At 45.5% G+C, this 17,397-nt stretch overlaps 3 protein-coding genes across 19 annotated transcripts in view; 2 read left to right on the top strand and 1 right to left on the bottom strand.

Moving 5' to 3' along the window:
• Window positions 1-3,686, top strand: part of LOC121332085 (inositol 1,4,5-triphosphate receptor associated 2-like) — a 38,799-nt gene extending 35,113 nt beyond the window's left edge. The window contains exons 33-39 of the mRNA XM_041397166.1: window positions 83-217; window positions 951-1,098; window positions 2,004-2,047; window positions 2,645-2,722; window positions 2,832-2,896; window positions 3,338-3,439; window positions 3,578-3,686. Of these exons, the coding sequence (XP_041253100.1) occupies window positions 83-217; window positions 951-1,098; window positions 2,004-2,047; window positions 2,645-2,722; window positions 2,832-2,896; window positions 3,338-3,439; window positions 3,578-3,686 (681 nt within the window). The remainder of the gene's footprint in view (window positions 1-82; window positions 218-950; window positions 1,099-2,003; window positions 2,048-2,644; window positions 2,723-2,831; window positions 2,897-3,337; window positions 3,440-3,577) is intronic.
• PPFIBP1 (PPFIA binding protein 1) overlaps window positions 1-17,397 on the top strand; it is a 656,824-nt gene that overhangs the window by 467,437 nt on the left and 171,990 nt on the right. The gene's annotated exons all lie outside the window — the stretch shown is intronic.
• LOC121332081 (dynein intermediate chain CFAP94, axonemal-like) lies at window positions 4,236-5,968 on the bottom strand. Its single transcript, XM_041397161.1, has 3 exons — window positions 5,572-5,968; window positions 4,731-4,875; window positions 4,236-4,471 (listed from the first exon to the last, which is right to left on the bottom strand). Exons 1-3 carry the CDS (start codon window positions 5,833-5,835, stop codon window positions 4,236-4,238), a joined length of 645 nt encoding a protein of 214 aa, XP_041253095.1. The 5' UTR covers window positions 5,836-5,968.

Raw genomic sequence — 17,397 nt, 5'->3', positions numbered from 1 at the left:
CTGAATGCAGCTCCTCAGTGTCATCAGCTCAACCCTTCATTCTCTGTTAATAACCAGTTTTCTTACCAATGTGTGCTCTTAGGCATTAGCTCCTTTGTGTGAAGAAGATAACCAGGCACAGGAGATCATTAAGAAGCTGCAGAAAAGTCTGCAGTTCCTTAGCCAATACGCAGCTCGAGTTGCCAGCAGAGCAGAGATGTTGGGAGCTATTAATCAGGTAACACTTTCCATCTAAAAGTACTTTGTACAAAGCTAAAACCTTCTAGCTGCAAAGGGATAGCCACATCTTCTTAATTGGGCTTATGGTTCCAGGATTGCATTTGGGAATCTGGTGTGTGTAGTGTAGACTGGTCAGGACAGCTTAGTCCTGGCCTTTTCTTCTCTGTGTTCTTATAAGGAATCCCAGGCACTGTGAGCAGCTATGCTGCACTAGAATTGTGCAACAACCCACAGCAGAAATAAGGTTTTGGTTGAAAAAAGCCCAAACAATAAAGACTCTGCAGCAGTGAGATGTACAAAAGACCTGCAGTGTGGTAACAATGGCCTTGATGCTGCAAATGTGGTTCTGTGCCTTATGGAAAGGGCAGCTAATCAGCTAAATCTATGGAAACTTACAAAGTCCTGCTCAAATGTTAGGTGTAGTTGTGTATCATACCCCAGAGCAGCATGAAAATATGACTTGGCAATACCAGGAAATATATGGTGGCAGCTGAGACTGTAGATCAGAGGAAATTATGATAATGAGTTGTAAGAGCCTGGAAAACTGAAGACTGATTTATTTTACAACAAGGGTGATCCCCAGAGAAATGAAACCTGTGTACCATGTGTCAGGGCAGGGTTTGTAGTGAAGCTTTGAAAGGGAGGATAAAAGTGAGATAGCAGATGCTTGAGGGGGAAATCTCCAAATATTAGGCAGTTCCTGAGAGCTGCTGCTTTCCCTGCTCCCTCAGGAGAGCCGGGTGAGCAAAGCTGTGGAGGTGATGATCCAGCACGTGGAGAACCTGAAGCGCATGTACACCAAAGAACATGCTGAGCTTGAGGAGCTCAAGCAGGTCCTGCTCCAGAACGAGAGGTCATTCAGCTCCCTTGGAGACAGAGGTAACTAGGAAAAACCTCTTTCCCCTTGCTAGCACCTGCCAGACAGACCCTTATAGCTGCAGAATAGTTGTGTAATCCCTCCACATCTTAGGTGGTAGAATTATATGGTTGTTTTGTCAGCCCTTCTAAAAAGGGGGGGCGGGAAGGAATAGCCATCTATTAATACTATTAAAAGCAGCTCTCTGAAATTTAACTTGTACCTAAACTGTCATGGATCTCAGGGGGTGTGTGTGTGGGACCACTGCAAGTACACAGGAATGTCCTGGCTTTAAGCCAAGTGCATGGCATGTGCTGGTGATAATCTTATTCCTTATGAGCAGTAAGTTGAGGGGCTTGTTCACAGTAGCTATTTCTAGGTAGTTATCTCTAGGTAGCTGAGCTTTGGCTACTCTCTACAGCCTGTACCCTGCCCTTTTCTGCATGGGAATTACAAACCCCTCAAGTGCAGGGGCCCTCTATTTTTGCTTCTAAGCAGCCAGATTTGCAGCCAGTGCTGTGCACTTGTAGCTTTGCCAGGGAAGTATTAAATTCTTCTGAAAAATAGGATGTGTTTTTAAACACGAAAAGGAAAGTCTTGCACACCATAAAATCCTTGTAGGAGCCTTTTGGATTACAGTCCTGACTGTGAAAGACAGTCCTGTAATAGGACACTACCTCAATAATAGAATATATTGAATGATAGTGACAGGAGTTAATGCTTGCAGAGGATGGGTAATGTGTGAATGTTATGAACTTGTTTAATGAAATACAAAGCTTTTTCCTGATACCTCATTTCTGCTTTCTGAGAGTGCTTTGTTTAAACAAACACTGCAGAAAGTCAGACTTTATGTTGCAAATTAAACTCACTGCACTCCTCTAAGCAGCAAGCTCCTTCTATAAAGCTCTGATGTCTCATCTCTTCACAGATGAATCTATGAATAAGAAGATACCAGGTCCTTTTAACTTTAAGGTAATGGTCCTTACATGAAATTTCAAATTTTTTAAATGTGTGTGTATTTTTCTTTGTTTTATATGCTGGTGCTCTGCTGCATGGTTGACTTGGCTTTTCTGTCACAAATATGGGCTGGTGTCATCAAACATTAGGATCTACTTTCCAGGCACTCCACCAACTAAGTGGTCCCGCTTAGAAGATGAAGGTGAAATAGCTGGGCTCTCACTCACTGGTTAAGAAATACTGTTCATGTGTGGTTCTCTTCAAATTAAAGGAGGGTTTAGCACAAAAATATGTGAGCAGCTCAAACTGAGGGTAAGAATTCCTGTGGGCAAGGTTAGGGGAATTTAGTTACCCTTCAGTGTTGGTATTTTGCGGGAAGCTGTGCAGCCAGTCTCACTCAGGTGGCCAGAAAGCACTTACTGTGGAAAGATGCTGCTTGAAAGATCTGATTTGATCTGTGCTTGAAATGGGATTCTTTGTGTGTCACTTCACGCTAAGTGTCAGCATCTCCTTTTTTAATATAGTTTGTACAAACCAGATGGTATTTTGTGTGCTCAGTGAATAACTCAGTTGTGCCTTGCTAAGAGCCAGTAATGCTTCTTATTTGTGTAGCCCTCGTTAGCCCTGCGGAGAGTTAGCATTGCAACAGTGCCCAGGAGTGCTGGGAATGCAGGGATTGGGGTGCCACTGGTAAGTAGGGGCTGCTGGAGGGATGCTGAGGTGCTTCACCTCCCCAAAACTTGGCTGGGATGAAGCGTCAGAATGCCAGTACAGTAAACATGGCAAATTTCTCCTCCAGGCCCAGTTCCATGAACCTGATGGGGATGAACGGAGTGACACATTCAGCAGGAGATCAAGCAGTTGGTAAAGTCACCAGGGCTTGTCTTTGAATGGGGGAAATATTTTTTCAACTCTAACTGTACCTGTAGTAAGCAGTTTATGGAGCATCTTGGGGTACAATAATGCTTAGGCTACACCTTTCACATTAGTTTTATGTGCTGTAATAATGTTTTATGAGCTCACCTTTTAAATTTAATTTAATGAACATTGAGAGCTTTAAAAAAATCCCACAACTTTCTTGCTTTAGAACTAAAATGTAAAGTCTAAATACCTGCAATGGATGGATCGGTAGTTTTGTTTTATTTCATTTGTTTGGTTTTTTTTTTAATTATCCTCATTTCAAGCAACTAAATTTGTAAATTATTTGTCTGTGGTTAACCAAATGAGTAGGCTGCTGCTAGATTTCTGATTTTCTGTTCTCTATCTGCTGGGGAAAATCAGACAAATTTGTTTAACACATGGCAGGGGCAGGCTAGGGGTGAAGCAGAACGAGAAGCGTCCTTCGCTGCAGAGGTTCCTCAGCACCTATTCCTGGGCAGAGTATGAAGAGGAACCTTTTGAAACCAAGTAAGTTCAGCAGCAGCCTCCTCCCAGGTGTGCTGCTTTAGTTTTTAATGAATTTTTAATTCATCACCTGGTCAGGGCTATAAAGCCAAGCTGTTGTGAATTTGGCAAAGCTTTGGAGCTGTTGGTTCTTGTTTGCAGGAATGAGCAGTTGGAATCACCTGCAGAAGTACAGGAACAACCAACTAGGAAGGAAAGTGTCTCTGAAAAAGGAAAATATCCACCCAAATGGTCCCTGGAGTCAATGTAAGTTTCTTCACATGTTAAAGCCATGTTTGGAAGGTGCACATGGGTTCAAACAAAAGGCCAGGACTTTCAGTGCTTTCCATGAGCAAGATTTCCTGCTGCTCTTGCAAGGCGGCTTTTGTGAATCCTCTTCAGAACCAGTGTAAGGAACAGGGAGTATGGGTGGATGGCTGAGCTGAGCCAGCTTATCAAGAATTTGCTTTCTTGACTGTATTTTAAACTCAGAACAGAAGCTCCCAAAACCAGCACAGTTCCCAAAACAGTAACAACCTGTCACTCTTGATGTCTGAGAGTGAGAAAGCCACTGCAGCTTTCAGCAGTGGGGTGTGCTACCTTTCTCTAGCCACACATGGGAGCATTTGTCTGGCTGGGAGAAGTTTTAACCATGTGTTTTAGTTCACAGGTGGAGACAAACCAACAGAGAGGTTGCTTATTCCCTCCTTTCTGCAGTGCTTGGAAAGGAAGAGAGATTCAAATTACTCTTGTGGAAGCATCTCAAATTCTTAATCAGGGACACTGTAATAATATGGAGGTTTTAACTGCAAATGTTTGATTAAAAAGTTATTGACAGTACCTTAATTTGTATCTGAATGGTTGCAAAGACTGCAGTAACTGTGAAGAGTCCTTCATCCACACCAGTAGGATGCAATTCCCAGGCCTGATAGGGCAGGTTCAGATGAGCATCCTGGAGAAGGGCTACTGTATAAAAGGCACCCATACTAAAGGTGATGCTCTTTTCTTCTGCTTCATAGGTTATCTTGCTGATGCCACCAGTTCTCCACTGCTGGCCTGGACAAAGAAGATGGAAAGATGTACATGGAAGGCTTGTGGCAGTAATGCTGAAGTAAAACAAAACCAAAAAGTAATAATTGATGTGGGGATTTTTAGGTTGGTGGTTTTGGGATTTTTTAAATTAATGTTGCCATCCCTAAACTATTTCTAGGCTCCAAACTGGCCTTATTTTTACAGCTGGATTGTAACAACAGTCCAACTCAGATATAAATTCCACTATTCAAATTTAAAATAAATTTATGTCTTAAGTTCACACCTGCAGGATCCCATCGGGCTAGTACAGGCACTTTAAAATAAATCACATTATCAGGGAGCCTCAGGGTTATCCGTACTGCTTCCTGTGTGCCATCTTCAGCCTCTCCTGAGGAATATGGATACACCTCCAATCCAATATCCAGCAGCTTTGGCAAGAGAGGAAAAAGACAGATAAGGGGTTTATCAGGGTGATTTTTTTCTTTGAGTTCATCTAATCAGTGTAAAGCCTTTTAACACACCATTTAAAATGGTTTGCTAATACTGCACATTTCCAAGTACAGCTTTGAAGGCAGTAGAAGAGCAGCTACCTGGAGGCCTTGGACCCCTTCCTGTGCTGCTGAAGGCACCCTCAAGGCAGGGCCACAGCATGGGCACAGCCATTTCTCACAGATCCCCAGCCTCAGACAGGGGCACAGGAGGCAAAAGCAGGTGTAATTCCACTCTGTCCCCACAGTGTCAGAGGGAAGGAGAGGTCACAGGGGCTGGGAATGAACATCCTGGGCCTCTTCTCCTAACACAGTCCTGCCCTCTGAGTTTGGCTTTTTGGGAATTTTGCTTATTAGAGGTTTCCACAGTGCCATCTGTGGGGTAGGTCAGTGCTAGAGGAAACCAGAACCCAGTGACCACAGCCCTCAACCAGCCTGAAGAGCCTGGAGCTGAATCAGCAGTGATTTTTGGTACCACTGTGCTTCCACCTCTCACATATGAAAAACTGATGATTTGCAAACCTTGCCTGGTTAGTTTGCTGCTCAGGAACTCGTGTGCAGTGCATGTGACAGCAGTGACAAACCTCAGGAGCAGCTCCTCAGGGGCACCAGGGGCTGATCCCTGTCCTCCCTCACCTCCACCATGGTCCAGTCCCCGACGTCCTGGGCCTGGGGTGGCAGCTGCAGGGCAGAGATGTGGTACACACCCCCCACGGGCACCAGCTGCTCCAAATCCACAATTTGTGGTGCCTCTTCTTTGCCTCCTGGCTCCTCCTGCAGCAGGGCATCCTCTTCTGGAAAATTCAGCAGACAGCAGGAGTTAACTGGGTGCTCAAACTCACCGACATTCCCCCTCTCCTGATGTTCACTCTGTGCTGGAAGTGTTTCACTCTGCAGCATTTCAGCCCCATCTGCTGGTGCTCCTCAACACTCACTGAAACATGAGGACAGGCAGAGACCTGGGCAATGAAAAGCACTTCTGGACTGGGGCTGAGCTTTTGGATTTGTAGCCAGTTCCAAATGCTTTCTATGGGAATAAAGTTTTACTGACAAAATGAGCCCATCGTTACCCACAGAAGAATTTCACAAACACAATAATACAGTAGATTCTGGACAGGTTTAGTAAGATTGAATTGATGTGAAATGAGGCAAATAACATAATATATCAAAATAAATAAATATAAGGCACCAAAAGGTCATGGGCTGAAGGTGAAAAACATATTATAATTTTGAGAAGCAAGAGGGATTTAACATGAAATACAATTTTCAGATAACAAAGATAATTATGCATAGGAAAAAAAACCCAAATACATATCTATAATATAAAATAATAAATTTAAGGTTTAATTAATTGGAAAATGTTAGTAAAAGGCAGAAACACTGTGGAAAATATGCCCATAAATATTTTCTTTAAAAAAGCCAAACCAGCCCATGAACAATCACAAGGGATTGTACAGGAGGAGAGAACTTACTGTTGGCAGGAATCGAGAAAAAAGTGTTCAATACTGTAAAAACATCTACTGTAATTGTTATGAAATTTGTTCTGAGAGAATGAGACCATCAAAAAATGAGAAATCAAAAAATGACAACTCTAAAATGCTGTAAAGTGGACCTAAATTATGCCAGTATTTTGCAGTTGTTTTATTTAAGTCAGTATTACAAGAAAACTCACTCTTATTAAACCAAAGAACGACACCACAACACTGGAGAAATTTGCAACTCATGTGGGACAGACAAACAGTTTTATTTCCTACAATCAGGCCCTCTTTTAACAAGGTGCAAGAGCAGGTATCTCACTTTAAGCACCCATTCAGGTAATACTCAGCAACACCCCACACTACACCAATGCCTACCATGATACGCATTTGAATCATCATTTTCTGAGGAAGTAAATCTCCCCAGAGCCTGGCAGATTCATAAAGATTATGTGTCTCACCCTTAAACATATGTATAATAATACACATCTCTATATAAACATGATAAACATGTACAAAAGCATAAAAAATAAGTGTGGGGACAAACTCCATTTTCCTATCTGTCCTGTTATCTGCCCACGTGATTTAACAATCATTAATAGAAATGTCAACAAAACCCAAGTGTTATCAAAACTTTCCTATATTTATGAACTTTGCTCCATTCACATGGAGATATTGCAGTGCTTCCATGGATCATGGAATGGCCTGCGTTGGAAGGGACCTTGAAGGGCAGTTTCACTGTCACAGGCTGACGGCCGTCCCGCGGCCCGGAGGCAGCTTGTCCCGGAATGCTGCCGCGGCTCCCACTCCCTTCCTGCGCTCGGGGCAGGAGTTGTCTCCTCCCGTCCCTGCTGCTGCCCTCGTCAGGCGGGAGCACCGGGATTCCAATCTGCGCTCACGGACCCATCCAGCAGCGGGATGGGAGCACCAGGGACAGACAAACCGGGAGTGGGAGCAGAAAGGACACAGGAAGAAAAGGAAGAATAGGGTGCGGAATGGAGATGAAATAAAAACAAGTGTGATGGGCAGCATCCCAGAGGACGACAGAGAGGGTTAAAAAAGAATAGGAACAGGGAACGGGACAGAAGGATCCAGTGAAAAACAACGGCACAGGGAGCAGGACAGAGCAACGGGGAATAAAAAGAAACACGAGAAGGGCAAGTAAAAAGACAGAGTGGTAAACACACAGGAAGGACGGGGGATACAGAGACAAAGAGGGAAACAAGGACAGAGAGAGAAAATGACCACAGCAGGTGGGTGTGGGGGGAAGGTGCAGCAGAGGGATGGAGAAAGAGAGGGATGGGCATCAGGACAGGGGGTTATAAAGAGAAGAGTACAGCGAGGGAGAAGGACTGAGCAGCAGATGCAGACAGGTATAGGCAAAAGGACAGTGAGATGGACAAAGAAATACAGTCACGGCACAGGACAATGGAAAAAGGAGAGGAGAAGGAAGAAGAAAAGATAAAGATACGAGCTTCTCCCTGCTCCAGCTGTGAAACACACCCTGGTGATTCCTGTGTATTCTGGCCATCCTGTGAACTGCAGCCTGGTATCTCAGTCTGGGTTAACCCAGCTTCACAGGACAGCATTTAATTTTTTTTAAGAGGGATTCAGAAAGAAAATTTCCTCTGCACCATTCAAGTAAATCCAAAATCCATGTGATCTTGAGGCAAAAGCTGGATCTTTTCTTCTGTAGAAACTGACACACCTACAACTCTGATAACGTGGATACAATCTAAATGTGCCCTACAAGGAAATGTAGTTTTGCCTGCTTCATGTTTGTTTTTTGTTTGTTTTTTTGTTTAAAAAGAAGAATTACCTGAATTGAAGACTAAAATGCAGTAAGATTCAAGAAGGTGGAAAACATTACAGTGAAAAAGAGTTGTTTATTGACTGAGCTGGTACCTATGGTTCATATGCTGAACAAATTAAGCATGCTAAATCCCAGTGGTAGAAGTTTGCATTTCACAGAAACAAGCTTTTAAAAGTCACCCAGTAGAAATACAGGGTGATGGATGTTCCTATGGAAAGTCCAGTGTTTTGCCAAAAAGAGCAAAGACTCCAGCTTCTTGAATCTGACACCTAACTACAGCAGAACAGAATGTGGATCCCAGGGAGATGGACTGGCTTTGTGCACTGGTCAGGCACTGCAATTGCTCGTTATCACTTCTCCTCTCCCTAACTGCAGACAACTGAACACCAAGGAGTAAATCCTTTCTTCTCAATTCCAACATCCTCCTTCTTTCAGTCCACAAACTGCTGCATCTGAACTGTCAACGCAAAGTACGTGAAAGGGTTAGAAGATGAGGTAATAACAACTATGTTGTTATTCTCCAGTTGAAGGTACTGCCCTATTCTGGAAGAGCAGTACAAAATACAAGGCACAAAAAAACCCAAACCAAAACACAAACATGAGGACAAGAATTCTGATTCCTGTTTAAACTTCAAAACTGTCAGAGAACATTTCTCCTACCTCTCCTCTCTGCTACCTGCTTTATGTCCCCCAGCATGGAGTTCATCACTGTTTCTCTGTCATTTGCAAAGGGCCACATCCCAAGGGCCCCAAATCCAATACTTCCCTCCCTCAAGTGGACTTAATGATCCATATGGGTCCCTTCCAGCTGGGAATATTGTGTTCTGTGATTCCAGCACAAGTCCAGCGGACAAGAAGAAGCTGTGTTGAAACAGGATTTCCTACACTCCTGGGAATGATGAGATAAACCTCCAGTGGGAAGGAAATACGGGATAAACCAGATGGCTGGTATTCTACACACTTCCTTTGGGAAGACAGACCTGAGCTGGGAAAGGTCAGCCACGTGCTCTTCATTTCCTTTCCATGACCATAATAACATCACACCCCAGAGCAATGCTAGGTAGTGCTGCAAAGGGAATTACATCCATTAGTTTACAGACTGAGAGCCTGAAACCACTTTGGAGACACAGATATGTACCTATCTGCCTATCTAAAGAGAATATTTAATTTTCCATGAATAAATTTAGGAAGCCTATAATGAGAGCTTGCCTGAACTTGCTCAATGGATTTTTTCATTTCTAAAGGCAAAGGCAGTATTTTGTTCAGTGGGTTAGATCAAAACAGTGAATAATAACCTGAACTGCTCAGCTGAGGGGAAGGGTTTCACTTCTTGTGAGAAACTCCTTTGAAATGACCCTATTTTGTGTCCAAAATATACAGCCTCTTGAGCATTATATGGTTTTATGGAGCAGATTTGGGCAAGGGACTTTGAGGGAGCCTGGTCCTCTAAGGGACTGGTTCGACTGCTCCCACCTGCTCTCCAAAACTGGCTGAGTTTGGAAGGATTATGGAATCATAGAATGGTTTGGGTTGGAAGGGACTTAAAAGATCCCAGTTGGCCCCTCCTGGGGCAAAGCCCTGCACAGAGATGGGGGAGGAGACACTCCATTGCCTTGCAGCCTCTCCTTATTTGTTTGGATTGTGACACTATTATTTACTTTATCTATAAATATCCCTCTGGCACAGGGAATAATGCACTGGGTATTTTCCATATGGTCTCTTTTATTGTTTAATATTGTTTAGGTTCTATTGTTTAATAAACAGGTTTCTTTCCACTTTTTCTCCAAGGAGATATTTTCTCCCAAACTGGTTGGGGGCAGAGGGGTAATTGAATCTGCTTTTGTAGAGAAGCCCCTTTAGGGGTTATCTCCCAAACTTGCCCTAAACCAGAACAGTCTCGTTTTCCTGGGTGAGGTGATCCCCTGGCATCATTTGGAGAGGGAAGAAAATGGGATCTGCAGGCCCACACACCATTGTGCAAGTGACCTTAAAATACTTTCATGTCTCTCCCTGCTCTCAGGACAAAGCAGGAAGAGCCAATTCCCTGCATTTTGTTGTGATTCCCAGGCTGAGACACAGCACCCCTCAAAATCCACATCCTGCAAAAAAACTCTCAGGCACACAGGAGTCAGTGGCTTTTCTTTTCTGCTTTTTTTGCTCCTCAGCCTTTCCTTAATTTTTCTTCACAAAAAATGCTTTTTCTTTTAAGTGGGGGAGGGATTTGAGGTTTAAGAAATTGAAACTTTGCTGTTGTTCCTTATTATGTTAGGGTTCTTTTTGGTTCTTTTAAAATTTCTCACACTTTTTTTGCCACAAAGAGCTGTGCAAGGCAGGCATTTGAAGTCACCACTGCTGTTCCAAACACCCTGTGTTTTTCCAAGGCCTTTGGAAGGGGCAGCCTGACCAGGCAGCCAGTGGACCATGCCATGATTAGCTGCCATTAAGTTGTGCAGGTGAAATGATATGCTTCCTGTGGCAGGACAGGCAGGATCACCTGGGGCATGCCATGGGACTCCTTGGCTGAGTTCCCCAGGAGCCCTGTGACATTCCTGCAGGGTGGGACAGAGGGGACAGCTGGAGCTGGGAGCTCTAGGAAGGGCAGAGGGGCAGTGTCCTGTGCAGGGCCAAGATGTGTGCAATGAGATGCCCTGTCCCTGCATCTGGGATACCCTCTGGACACACAGGGATGCTGAGGAGGTGCTCTTGCAGGGGTCAGCAGGGTACAGAGCAACTGGATCAACTCCCTGAGTAGACTCCTTTGGGTGGTGCTACTCCACAGAGTCCCGTTGCAGCAGGGAGGAAAGCTGGGTTCTGGAGTGGAAAAGAACAAGCAGAAGTAGCCAGATGCACTGTGCAGGTGTGTAGCAGCTTTGTGCTAACCACAGGAACTCAGGGCACGCAGGCCAAACCCTAGCCAGATTAATCAAACATGTTGTGCAAATCCAAACATACATTCTTTTGTACTGTAATAATCCCATTGATTGATTGATTTATTGGGGGGAAAAACAGAATGTGAGCAATAGGGGTAAACAATAAATGCCTCTGCATGGCTGAGATCACACCTCTAGACCTCCAGCTGGGACACAAACCTGCATTCACCACTGAGCCATCGGCGCCTGAGAGAAATCCTTAATGTCCAAAATTTGGAAGCTAACAGCTGGGAACCGAAGATGCCCCTCTGCCTGAAATGTCTCAGGTGTCCTCAAGGCCCTATGAGGGCAGGAGGGGTCTCCACTGTTATTTTTACAGATTAGTGGAACATGTAAGGGCACCTCTCGGCTTAGTAACCGTAACAGCTGAGAGCACTGGTTCCTGCTCCTGACATGCTGGCAGCCACTCCAGGGAGAGCACTGGGAAGCCTCTTTGGAGCTTCATAGTTCACAGGCTGGCATATTGAGAGGCTGCCCCAGGTCAGTTCCTGTTTACTTTAATTCCCTGCTCTTTCGGGAGCTGCTTCCCAGGGGTCTGCAGCTCCCTGCTGGGCAAACAGAAGGGATTGGCCGCAGGTAACCTGTGTGTGAGGGCAGCTGCTGGGGGCAGCTTCTGGATCCTGAACCCTGCCCTTGGCAAAGCCTTGCTTCCCTGCAGGTCTCTGTATCATTTTTTATCCCAGTGCTCTTGTGGTTACCTGTGCAGCAGCAGCGCCATGGTCTTTGGATGGTTCTCCCTCCCCCAGGGGTGCTGGCAGGGCCATTTCCAGCTGTGGGAGCAGTGGGGTGGCTGTGCCCTGGGCAGGAGTGCCAGCCCTGGGCAGCAAGCAGTACCTGGCCACAGCACTGGCCCTGGAGCTGAACAGAGCAGAACGGCTGTAAAACACAGGAGAAGCTTTGCCCATGCCAGTGGTGTTTCTGGCTGGAGAAGATCAGCCCTGGAAATGTTTAGGGAGCAGGGAGGACAGGGGGAAGATGCACTGAGAGAGACCAACCTGGCCATGCTGCAGTTGCCTGCTATCCACACCGGGAGTATTCCCAGCTCAGCCACTCTGGAAGGAGCTGGAGCTGCCTTTTTTAGCTGCCTTTTCTCAGAGAGTACAAGGCCTGGAAAGAGGCTGGCACATGGGCTCTGCCCTTAGCAAGGGATGGCTCCAGGCAGGAGATTCGCGCTGTCAGTGCTGATGCACTGCAGGGAAAGTTCCCACTGTCACTGTTCCCAGGGCCAGGTGCTGCATCAGAGACAAAATCGGAGCTGTGGTCCCTGCTCATCCTGGCATTTGCCATCTTAATCATTTGATGGAAACCTGGGGAGGGTGTGAGTTTCTGTGCTTCCCTTGGAAATGGAAACCACAGCTTGGGGAAGATCCTCTGGACTTCACCTGTGCACAACTCTCACAAGAGTGGCCTGCCCGCTGACCACCCCCAAAACACCACTACCACTGTGCACAGATCTGCTGCCTTTAGCTTCACTTAATTTTAACTTCATTTTATTTTGGTTCACCTACTCCAGATTGGCTGTTATTTTCTCTCTGGAGCCAGGGAAAGCAAAACTGTGCATCGCTGATGGAAGCTCCTGACTGCCGCAGCTCTCAGAGGAGCCGCCTGAAGTGGGCGAGCACTGAGCTGCTTCATGGTCACTGCAGTGTCACAGCCACGGGTCCCCTCAGCAGGAGTCTCCTTCACCAGCCCAAAGGCTGCACCTGCTCCAGGCTCTTCAGCCAGGAAAACGAACTGCCTGTCTCTGCTGTCTGTACTTCCCGGTCATGGCAGTGGGATTAATCCCTAATCCTACCCAGCTGCTGTAGGCAGGGTGTTTTCCCTCCTCCTGTGGGCTTAAGCCCTGCCTGCTGGCAAGTGAACACACGCCTTACTCACTGGTCAGGGCTGAGAGCCCTGCCGTGTTTGCCGACTCCATGGCTACTACGGAAACCGCTCCGGTTTTCCTGCCCGCTCCTCCTTCCTTATCAGCCCAGGGGTGGCTAAGGATGAATGATTAGAAGTAACTGCAAATATTACAGCCGTTCTACCAATTCTGCTTTTCAAATGGAAATCAAACAACATTTAACCTGACACAATACCCGGGAAGGACGTTGGGGCTGTTGAAAGACCATTTAGCTTTAAGGAGAGGATGAGCTGCAGAAAGTGTTCCATAATTAACTCAGCCACCCGCAGCCTGGTGGAAACACAGAAAGCCTCAGTAATCATCAGCAGTTCTGAGTGTGAACAAAAGAACTCTATTTCACCGGTTAAATACTCACTCTAAACTGTGTGCTGGCATTGGTTTATCTCAGGGGGAGTGAAAATCTTCTGTGGACCTGTTTTTCCCTGGTGTTTTGGTAGGTTTGTTGATCCTGCTCTAATGCCCCATCCCAGAAGAGAATAAATTTCCCTGGGGATGAATAGTTTCTGCTTTGCATAAGTGTTGTGGGATTTTTGGCTCATAAAGCATCTCTAGCACCTGGCAAGGTCAGTGCTTAAGCATTTGCTAATCCTTGAGATTTGGGCTCTGGCCTCTGGCTCCAGAGTCTGGAGTTCTGCCCAGCCAGACCAGCTCTGACCTAAGCAGGACTTAGGTGGGATGCCACCAACAAGCAAAACCAGATAGGTCTGCTGGAATTCAGCCAGACAAGCACGAAACCCCTTGCAACACAGGAAGTAAGAAAAAACCTCTGTTAAATGATTGTTGTTAAATGATCCAGCTAACGAGCATGTAATGTACACATGCCTATTCCTCTACCTGAGAATTTTTGCCTGTTTCACAAGCTAGTTTTGGTGGCTCAGAAATCTCAGACAGCCACACTGTCTTGGTTTGAAAAGAGAGGTGAATGCTAGGGAAGGCAGTAACCTCCCCTGAACTGGAAAATGTAAACCACCTCCCTCTGAATTGTTATAATTTTGAAATTAAGGGGTCTCTCAGGCAAGATATGGGAGCAGGAATAACAGTTATTTATTAGGAAAGAAAATAAAAATAGAATAAACAATGCAGTAATACAAAACAACACTGACAGAGTCAGAATACAAACCTGACACCCTGTGGGTCAGGTTGTTGGTAGCAGTCCAATTGAAATGGTGGCTGCAGTCCTCCAGGAGTAGCAGATGTGGTTCTGTTGGAGCAGGGATCCTGTAGAAGGGTGTGGTCTTCCTCTGAAGATCTAGTGATGGTATAGATGGGCCTGGTCTTCCTCTGAGAATCCAGTGGGAAAGGCTGTCCTGATATTCCAAAATCTCAGATTATATCCAGTTAGGAATGCTTGGCTCTTCTCTTTGGGCAGAACATCTCACAATGGGATGCTGTAATTTTTATCAGCCATGCAGTGACACTCAATGGCCCATTAACAGAAGATATCTACTGGAGGGAGGATTGGTTTGTGGAAGAGATAAAGAAAACTGCCCAATTAACAGAAGATAACTGCCACACCTCTAACAGATGGCATATAGAATACACATGTTACCTTGCAATCTCAGACACACACACTGCTTTCAGACTAGTAAAGGTTTCGTATCAAAATGGTTCACCTCCTTCAATAGAAAACATTTAAATGAAAATGTCCAGCTCTGCAAAGCTCCAGCACTCAGACTAGACCATCCTCTTCCTTGCATTAGCACCTTGGAAGAGCAGCCCTGCATCAATAAAGAGCCAGGCATGTTTTCTGAAAATGGACTTTCGCATCTGTTTATTGTCCTAAATGTATTTTACTTCCAAATGGCCTCTGAGTAAAGAGTGAGTCACATCTGAAGAGTCATGAAGTGCTGTAATATAGCAAATATCCTTAAGGACCAAGGGAGAAAAAAAAAGGTTTAAAATTACCTTTATTTGTGTAGAACACAGTGGCCAGTTTGGTTTAGGGTGTCCTCGCTGCCTTATTTACCTCCACACCCCACGGTGGGTTAAGTGTGAAGCTCAGAGCATTTTGTATCATGCTGCACCAGATCTGGGAAATGCTGCAGTTGCTTTTCTTCCTTCAGGAAAATGTCACTTTATAGCCATGAATGGCTGACAATAAACAAATGTTTACAAGTAAATGTAAACAGAGGGGTGGGGCTAGTCAAACACTGGGCATTTGGAACTCGATCTCGGTACCCAGATCAGAACCACCCGATTTATGGGAACTGGCAGCTCTTACTGACCACGGTGTTGCAGATCTGGGTTCTTATTAGTAGCTATGAAATTTGTCCATTGCTGTAATTGGTGGAGTTACTTTGGGATTTTTCTAGTGATTCAGGGTTTTCTGGTATTCCTTTCAAACTGGGATTCTGGCAGGAAGAAGTGACTTTTAGTGAGTATTGAAACGAAAAGGAAATATGGTGAGGTGAATTAAAAATACACAAAAATTTTACAAAATTGACATTTTCTATGCAAACGTTTTCCCTCCAACACAAAACAAATACTCCTTTTGAAATGGCATTTGAATTTTGAATATGGTTAAATCTATTTATATGTGATAGAAATTATTTTATACAATCAGCATGACACTTTACAATATGATCCAACTAATTTGGTGGTGATGTTTAATTCAGTACTCTCTAACTTTGGGCTTGGGCCAGGGAAAGATTTTGCAATCTCAGGCTCCTACAGAAAGGGACAAACAAGTACTTCATTGTCATATACTCAAATATTTTCTGGTCTCCCTGCTGCCAGCTGTAGTTACAGGGGAGTTGCCCTTAGGATTCTTGGAATGGGGAGAAAGCTGAAGCAGAGACCTGCTAGGCCATTATTGTGCAGAGCAGGGGGGCTGCTGGCCTTTTGTCTGTGGTAGAACACCTCACTTTGTGTTTAAATTATGTAACAGTCATCCTGCCTTCTCTCTGAAGGTACCATGCTGTTCCAATTTCCCTCAGTGCTCCAATGTCTCTCACATCTCCATTATTAATCCACTTGCTGGACATGATGTTTATTATCACGCTTGACTCAACTGGCAAAGTGTATCAGAGTGCATAAACCAGGGTTGGTGCACACTGGTCAATAAGTATTATAATGTCCTAATGCCTCTAAAAGGATTTCTCTGTTTCTGCCAACTTAATTTTTTTTTAAAAAAAGCTCTTATTAGTGGCTCAGAAACTTCATTCCAAGGTGTGAGTGTCTGCAAGCAAAGCCACTCAACTTGTTTTATACTTCTTTCCTCTCACAAAAACTTGATCCAAAAAACCTGGGAATGGGAACACACTTCAGTGTCAATCCCATTGAGGCTGATTGGGATTACTACGGCACAAAAAATGCCATTTTCGTGGCATTTTGTGGTGCCATAGTATTCCCAATTTGTGGTGCCATAGTATTCCCAATTTGTGGTGTTTTAAGGATCTCAGTCTGCAATCTGGCTCCTGGCAGGAGAACACCAGACAAGGGCTGCTGGCAGCATCACAACATCTGCTTTTCCAAAGGGATGGAAAACTTCTGTTTGGCTAAAAGCAAAGTAACAAGAGACCACAAGACAACAGCTGAGGCTGAAAAGCATGAGGGAGGAGAGGAGGTGTGAGTGTCCTTCAGCCCAGCCAGAGTTACCACCTGCAGCACCCCAGGACAAGCCACTCCCTGACATGACCCTGTGAGGAGCTGCTGGATGGAAAGGCAGGGGAAGTGCTGCACCAAACCCCCTGTGCCTGCAGGAGACTGCCCTCAGGCAGGAACAAATGGCCCCAAGGGCAGGATCATGCCCTGGTTATACCCATTTACCACATGATAAGTGTGCAGTTCCATGAATATCTGGGCTGAACCTGTCCTCCAAGGAAATGGTACGTAAAACATCTGGGAGACTGATCCTGCGAGAGCTCAACACTTGTAATGTCTGGGAGACCCTGCTGGCTGCCTACCTGCCTTCCTTCCATCCCCTTGGGCTGTGTGCAGGCAGCCCTTGGCATGTCCCCCCTGCCCTGCCGTGTCCCCAGCCCTCTCTCCTGTCGCAGGATCGCTGGGTGCCAGCCACGCTGTGCCCTTCTGCCTTCCCACCTTCCCCGAGCCCTTCACTTGTGCCTGGCTGGGAGAGCAGTGCCAGGACTTCGCTGCTTTCACAGGAGTAAATTCTGTGGGCGCTCTTTCCAGCCACAGGGCTCAGCCCTGGCCAGCAGCTCGCCGGCTTATTTGAGGCAGGGACGAGGACGAGCCACCTCTATTGTCACAGCAACCCCTCCCCAGTGGCTTTCCTCTCCCAGGTCACACGGGAGTCACCTCACCGGCTGACAGATAACATAGGAAACTGCTCCTCAAACCAAAACCAGACCCAAAGCTTGGAAGCTATTTTATTCA

Source organism: Onychostruthus taczanowskii, unplaced genomic scaffold (genome assembly GCF_017590055.1).
Source record: "Onychostruthus taczanowskii isolate IOZ18803 unplaced genomic scaffold, ASM1759005v1 scaffold136, whole genome shotgun sequence".
Classification (NCBI taxonomy): Eukaryota; Metazoa; Chordata; class Aves; order Passeriformes; family Passeridae; genus Onychostruthus; species Onychostruthus taczanowskii.
The sequence above is the reverse complement of the archived record's forward strand: the minus strand, read 5'-3'. Positions and strand labels throughout refer to the sequence as shown.